The sequence below is a fragment of the Procambarus clarkii genome, chromosome 42 (genome assembly GCF_040958095.1).
Source record: "Procambarus clarkii isolate CNS0578487 chromosome 42, FALCON_Pclarkii_2.0, whole genome shotgun sequence".
Classification (NCBI taxonomy): domain Eukaryota; kingdom Metazoa; phylum Arthropoda; class Malacostraca; order Decapoda; family Cambaridae; genus Procambarus; species Procambarus clarkii.
This window is the reverse complement of record NC_091191.1, coordinates 31171130-31179041: the sequence shown is the minus strand read 5'-3', so window position 1 is coordinate 31179041 and position 7912 is coordinate 31171130. Positions and strand designations below refer to the sequence as shown.

Here is a 7912-nt window from a genome sequence, read left to right as displayed (position 1 = left end):
TACGAAAATGAGTTTTGGAGAACTCCTATTCCAATTAAGCCCTGATGCTAAGAAAATAGTTAGAGGGATAGAAGCCCTAAACCAGAAAATAATAAATACAGAATATGCGGTCATATTCAATGAAACATGTTTGAAAGAAAACCTGCTGCCAGTATACACCAATATATATATATATATATATATATATATATATATATATATATATATATATATATATATATATATATATATATATATATATATATATATATATATATATGCCATCATAATTATTGATTTAGCTTGCAGATGATGAGTCACAATAATGTGGCTGAAGATATGACGACCAAACCACACACCAGAAGATGAAGAAACGACAACGTTTGGGTCTGTCCTGATCCTTTATCAAATTGTACGAGTTGATAATGGTTCAAGATGAACCGAAATGTTGTCATTTCTTCACATTGTGCTGCGTGGTTTGATCATTGATTTAGCCTGTAAAAAGATAGTAAAATTAAACTAAATAATAATTAAGCAATATAAAAGAATTATAATATTCTGGGCATGTGAGAGCTACCTTGTTCCAATTTAGATCAGTGGTGGCTGTATAGCAAGTAGAAATCACAATATTTACCATCACAAGTTAAACTTCCCCATTTGGAGCAAACAATTTTTACAGCTGCATCATTTCAAAATAATGACTTCAGACCATATTTCCAAAACACACTAAAAATAACTAATGCCACTTATATGTAAATCATAATATACCAACTACCATACCATTCAGTCAAAACACCAACACGATACTACTTATGACTTTTGGGTGAAGATTACTGTAACTTTTTTTTCTCCCTGCATCAAAGATTTCTTTGTAAGACGAGCAATTAACCTGATGAGTGTATCATCTTGTGTATAATAGGTGGATGCTTCCTTAGTTAAATGTACTGTTTAACGCAAAACCTGCTCTCAAATTTGGAATTCCCCTCCGATATAGTGTCTAAATTTGTTAATAAAACATAATATCTAGGTATAATTTCAGTGATAATGGAATGAAATGAACAAGTCTCAAAAACTTTATCATGCAGAAATGGACACCGATTCCGGGATGATGGTTCCCTGCATCAAAACAAGATTTATTTGGATATATAAACTGCACTGCACAATCTACAATCAATTTTAGTAATAAAATCCCAAAGTCAAGTGGCGCAATAACACTTATAAAATACCTCCCACAGCATTTAATACAGCATTGAAATAATGTCTAGTAAATGTGCAAGAATGAATATAAACAAACTCGGTATAAAGTATGTCTCCCATCCTGGTCTAATAAACAGTTATTAGTTGCAAATGGATCAGCAACTTTCTGAATGTAGGATTAAAGAACTATGTCTAAAATTGGTCAAATGAGGCAAATAAAATCATGGTTGGTTTGCTGGCTGATGCTTCCGATTAGAGTTTAAAAACAGGAGAGACTAGAAAATGATGGTAGCTACTAGAAAGAATCAAGTTTTGCCTATTGGTCATTATATTACACCATTGTATGTGTGACGTGCCATCCTGGGAGGTGGCAGAGGGTGATGTGCCATCCGTGGAGGTGGCAGACGGTGATGTGCCATCCGTGGAGGTGGCAGGGGGTGACGTGCCATCCGTGGAAGTGGCAGGGGGGTGATGTGCCATCCGTAGAAGTGCCAGGGGGTGACGTGCCATCCGTGGAGGTGGCAGAGGGTGATGTGCCATCCATGGAGGTCGCAGGGGGTGATGTGCCATCCCTGGAAGTGGCAGGGGGTGATGTGCCATCCGTGGAAGTGGCAGAGGGTGATGTGCCATCCGTGGAAGTGGCAGGGGGTGATGTGCCATCCGTGGAAGTGGCAGGGGGTGATGTGCCATCCGTGAAAGTGGCAGGGGGTGATGTGTCATCCGTGAAAGTGGCAGGGGGTGATGTGTCATCCGTGGAAGTGGCAAGGGATGTTGTGCCATCAGTGGAAGTGGCAGGGGGTGATGTGCCATCCGTGGAAGTGGCAGGGGGTGATGTGCCATCCGTGAAAGTGGCAGAGTGTGATGTGCCATCCGTGGAAGTGGCAGGGGATGTTGTGCCATCAGTGGAAGTGGCAGGGGGTGATGTGCCAACCGTGGAAGTGGCAGGGTTTGATGTGCCATCCTTGGAGGCGGCAGGGGGTGATGTGCCATCCGTGGAAGTGGCAGGGGGTGATGTGCCATCCGTGGAAGTGGCAGGGGTTGATGTGCCATCCTTGGAGGCGGCAGGGGGTGATGTGCCATCCGTGGAAGTGGCAGGGGGTGATGAGCCGTCCGTGGAAGTGGCAGGGGGAGATGTGCCATCCATCCGTGGAGGAGGCAGGAGGTGATATGCCATCCGGGGAGGAGGCAGCGGGTGATGTGAGATCCGTGGAGGCGGCCGGGGGGGTGATGCAATCCGTAGAGGCGGCAGGGGGCGATGTGATATCCATGGAGGTGGCAAGGGGTGACGAGCTATCCGTGGAGGTGGCAGGGGGTGATGTGCCAGGTCTGGAGGTGGCAGGGGGTGATGTGCCATCCGTGGAGGCGGCAGAGGGTGACGTGCCATTCGTAGAGGTGGAAGGGGGTGGTGTGTCACGTGTGGAGGTGGCAGGGAGTGATGTGCCAGGTATGGAGGTGCCAGGTGGGGAGAAGGCAGGGAGTGATGTGCCAGGTGTGGAGGTGACAGGGAGTAATGTGTTAGGTGTGTAGGAGGCAGGGAGTAATGTGTCAGGTGTGGAGGTGACAGGGAGTGATGTGCTATATGTGGAGGAGGCGGGGGGTGATGTTCCAGGTGTGGAGGAGGCAGAGGGTGAAGTGCCAGGTGTGGAGGAGGCAAGGGGGAGATGTGCCAGGTGTGGAGGAGGCAGGGGGTGATGTGTCAGGTGTAGAGGAGGCAGGGGTGAGTGCCAGGTGTTGGGGAGGCAGAGGGTGATGTGCCTGGTGTGGAGGAGGCTGGGGGTGATGTGCTAGGTGTGGAGGAGGCAAGGGGTCATGTGCCAGGTGTGGAGGAGGCAGGGGTGTTGTGCCAGGTGTGGAAGAGGCAGGGGGGTGATGTGCCTGGTGTTGAGGAGGCAGGGGTGACGTGCCAGGTTTGGAGGAGGCAGGAGGGTGATGTGCCAGGTGTTGAGGAGGCTGGGGGTGATGTGCCAGGTTTGGAGGAGGCAGGGGGTGATGTGCTAGGTTTAGAGGAGGCAGGGGGTCATGTGCCAGGTGTAGAGAAGGCAGGGGGTGATGTGCCAGGTGTGGAGGAGGCAGGGCCGACGTGCCTGGTTTGGAGGAGGCACGGGGGATATCCCAGGTGTGGAGGAGGCAGGGGTGATGTGCCAGGTGTGGAGGAGACAGGGGTGATGTGCCAGGTGTGGAGGAGGCAGGGGTGATATGCTAGGTGTGGAGGAGGCAGGGGTGATGTGGCAGGCGTGGAGGAGGCAGGGGTGATGTGCCAGGTGTGGAGGAGGCAGGGGTGATATGCCAGGTGTGGAGGAGGCAGGGGTGATGTGGCAGGTGTGGAGGAGGCAGGGTTGATGTGGCAGGTGTGGAGGAGGCAAGGGGGTGATGTGCCAGGTGTGGAGGAGGCAGGGGGTGATGTGTCAGGTGTAGAGGAGGCAGGGGTGAGTGCCAGGTGTTGGGGAGGCAGAGGGTGATGTGCCTGGTGTGGAGGAGGCTGGGGGTGATGTGCCAGGTGTGGAGGAGGCAGGGGGGTGATGTGCCAGGTGTGGAGGAGGCAGGGGTGTTGTGCCAGGTGTGGAAGAGGCAGGGGGGTGATGTGCCTGGTGTTGAGGAGGCAGGGGTGACGTGCCAGGTTTAGAGGAGGCAGGGGGGTGATGTGCCAGGTGTTCAGGAGGCTGGGGGTAATGTGCCAGGTGTGGAGGAGGCGAGGGGGGTGATGTGCCAGGTGTGGAGGAGGCGAGGGGGGTGATGTGCCAGGTGTGGAGGAGGCAGGGGGTGATGTGCCAGGTGTGGAGGAGGCAGGGGGTGATGTGCCAGGTGTGGAGGAGGCTGGGGGTGATGTGCCAGGTTTGGATGAGGCAGGGGGTGATGTGCTAGGTTTAGAGGAGGCAGGGGGTCATGTGCCAGGTGTGGAGAAGGCAGGGGGTGATGTGCCAGGTGTGGAGGAGGCAGGGCCGACGTGCCAGGTTTGGAGGAGGCAGGGGTGATATCCCAGGTGTGGAGGAGGCAGGGGTGATGTGCCAGGTGTGGAGGAGGCAGGGGTGATGTGCCAGGTGTGGAGGAGGCAGGGGTGATATGCCAGGTGTGGAGGAGGCAGGGGTGATGTGGCAGGTGTGGAGGAGGCAGGGGTGATGTGCCAGGTGTGGAGGAGGCAGGGGTGATATGCCAGGTGTGGAGGAGGCAGGGGTGATGTGGCAGGTGTGGAGGAGGCAGGGGTGATGTGGCAGGTGTGGAGGAGGCAGGGGTGATATGCCAGGTGTGGAGGAGGCAGGGGTGATGTGCCAGGTGTGGAGGAGCCAGGGGTGATATGCCAGGTGTGGAGGAGGCAGGGGTGATGTGGCAGGTGTGGAGGAGGCAGGGGTGATGTGACAGGTGTGGAGGAGGCAGGGGTGATGCGGCAGGTGTGGAGGAGACAGGGGTGACGTGGCAGGTGTGAAGGAGGCTGGGGCTGATGTGGCAGGTGTGGAGGAGGCAGGGGTGATATGCCAGGTGTGGAGGAGGCAGGGGTGATGTGGCAGGTGTGAAGGAGGCTGGGGGTGATGTGCCAGGTGTGGAGGAGGCGAGGGGGGTGATATGCCAGGTGTGGAGGAGGCAGGGGGTGATGTGCCAGGTGTGGAGGAGACAGGGGGTGATATGCCAGGTGTGGAGGAGGCGAGGGGGGGTGATATGCCAGGTGTGGAGGAGGCAGGGGGTGATGTGCCAGGTGTGGAGGAGGCAGGGGGTGATATGCCAGGTGTGGAGGAGGCAGGGATGATATGCCAGGGGTGGAGGAGGCAGGGGGTGATATGCCAGGGGTGGAGGAGGCAGGGGGGACATCATGCTTTGTAAAGTGGAATAAATGGCCATTTAACTTTATTCCATTTGTTTGGCAGAAATCACAGCCTGGGAAGCCCCTATGATGCACCTAAAAAAATCTTTAGAAAATGCTGTTTTCAGTATAATGAAAAGAGCCATCTATAGGATGAACACTTCTTTCAGTGCACCTGACATTAATGCTCCTAATTACAGCCTTGACAAATCTGTATTTACAATGACTTTATCACAGAAATGATAACCAGGACTTAAATACTTCCTTTCCAGTATTACAATATTCTGCCACATTAAACATATAAATATATAAAATATCAACAGCTGGGGAAAGATCATCAATGAGTAAAGAAGTTGTATTCGCTTTCTAAAACTGACTTTGGTATTTTAGCAAGTGTTTGATGACCTTTATAAACTCATATAAATGGTAGCTAAAAAGTGACAATGCAGAAACTGCCAAATTTGCATACAATGTATTTCAAAATTTTAACTTCTAACCAGGAAAAGATAATTTTTTGAAATTAATCTATATCCTAAATATTTGTTTCTGGCTTCAATTTTCAAATTAAAATGGACATTGATCATATATACAAAATTGCAAACAAGTCTGCTTAAAGCGTGACAAAATAAAATATTGGTGTGATTTAAGTAGAATGGCAAGTTTTTTTTTATTCTGATATAGCTGACACGTATGTTACAATTGACAAATATTTGATATAATTGACAAAATGCCAATAAAACATAATAAGCTATGCAATACTAGACAATAATAAAAATTACACAATTCATCCATGTCTTAAATATTTTTCTTTTTACAAAATTTCAGAAAGAAATTATCTCTTGATCCACATAAAATAGCACAACAGCAGTAATGATAAACTGAACTAATCAGGGAAAATATATTACTTGCATTGAATTTTTATTAAGAAAGGAATTAATGCAGATATGAAACAAGTCGACACACTCCCAGCTTATACATTTGTAGACGTGCGTACGTTGGATGTAGGCCACGGCAGACGCTCATGGTGATACACCTTGCCAATCTACTTTCCAAGTTTGAATAATTTTGTGAATGTCATAACTGATATGCTGTAGTTTAATAAACATACATTCACACACATTATAACAAAACTATTTACTAGGATATGTAATTATGTACACAAAAACTACAACAAAGAGTTTATCTTTTCCACTAAAGTGTCACAAAATTTTGTTTGATGCAGTGATATGACCTAAGATGGCTTAAAAAGTAAAGTTGAAATAAAATTTAATCACAACTTTAGTAGAACCTGACTTCAAGTTTTAAATAGCTACATTTGAAACAAATATTGTTAACTCGCTCATCTATTAATCCCAATGTAATTTATCTTGGAAACAGGATAGTTCCAATTTAGTGAAAAATATGCTCTTAACATCCAAAGCCACAGATAATTAGTTGGAATTGAAAGCCTGGTCACAAACAGGTAGGAACCTTGACCATTGGAATCACCACAAGGTAAGGTATTTGACTCGGATTAAAAGCCTGCAATTTTTATCGCAACATATCACTACTATCATTAAAAGACTGTATTTAGTGTTGTTGATATACAGTAAAACAGGACTGACTTGCATCGTTTCCTTACATTTAATACAAGAGCAACACTTGAATACATACTCATGTAATATTGGTACAGGGAGTGCATTATTCTGCTGGTGTCTCCTGACTTCTTACTTCATTGAGGAAGACCAATATTTCATAACACTAATAATTTTAGTCTTATAACTAATAATTTTAGTCTTATCTTTAGTTTTTAGTCTTTTGAAGAGCGATGAGGTATAATTGCTATGAGAGGAGGTAGTAAAAGTTGATAAATGGCACTGGAGAACCACTAACATGCTTCCTCTTATGATCAGCCATTATTGAGGCACTTTTTCTCGATAAACAACTAAAGAAGTGCATTAATAGCACTCATCGAAATGTTGGGACTTATAAATAGGGTCATACAGCAGGACGAAAGGGTAAAAGGGGCTGAGAAGCTAAAATCGGAAGAGGGGCTAATATGGGCCAGTCATAAATTTGGCCAGTCACAAAATCAGATCATCCTAAGTCGGATGTTCATAATCAGATCATCCTAAGTCGGATGTTCATAATCAGATCATCCGAAGTCGGATGTTCATAAACAGATCATCCTAAGTCGGATGTTCATAAATAGGGACCTCCCTATAGTATGTAATTAACAGCCTGTACGTATCTCAAGATTAATTTTGTGACAATGAAAAAGTGCTACAAAACACACTACCCAAATGTAGATGTACAAAATGTTTCCAGTTACCTATTGCAAACAAATGTTTTCGTACCATCAAAAATGTTTCAGAATTGCACAGCACTTGGAAATAAGTGTCAGTGCAACTACTGTTAATTCTTACTGTTAATTCTACTTGTATAACAGGTTGAGACTCAAGTAACTGGAAAACCACATCGTTTCACATGAGTCCTAAATTTAATTGTAATATATTCTCAAACTATTTTTTTTATCATCTGCTTTATTTAAAAAACAAATTTATTGTTAATTCATCTTGCAGCAGACAAAAACAAAAAACAATTTAACAATTTCTTCGTTAAATTAATCTGTCCTCATGAATAGACATTGCATTTTGACATGTAAATCTCCAACAGCCAAAATGTATGTTATAAACCATAGTGGCTTGCAAAATTGACCGGCTGTTCCGTTTTCTATTCATGTTGTCTCAGGTTAGATTCACGTAATTTTATGCACTATTTTTGTGATATGACAACTCGAGAGGACAAGCATATTAAACAGCTACAGAGTAATTTTGCTCATCAAAATATCACTCATTCATTTAGTAGAGTTAAGAGTCAAACCACGTTTACATTCAAAATGCAAGTTTCATATTAGCATGAACAATATAATGTACGAAGAATAAAACTGTGATTGAAGTCATT

The 7912-nt window shown here is 45.7% G+C and overlaps 1 protein-coding gene across 1 annotated transcript; it reads left to right on the top strand.

The window, feature by feature from the left end:
• The first annotated feature begins 1586 nt into the window (after positions 1-1586).
• LOC138373512 (elastin-like) lies at positions 1587-2342 on the top strand. The gene has a single exon (XM_069339724.1). It carries the CDS (start codon positions 1587-1589, stop codon positions 2340-2342), a length of 756 nt encoding a protein of 251 aa, XP_069195825.1.
• The last annotated feature ends 5570 nt before the right edge of the window (positions 2343-7912 follow it).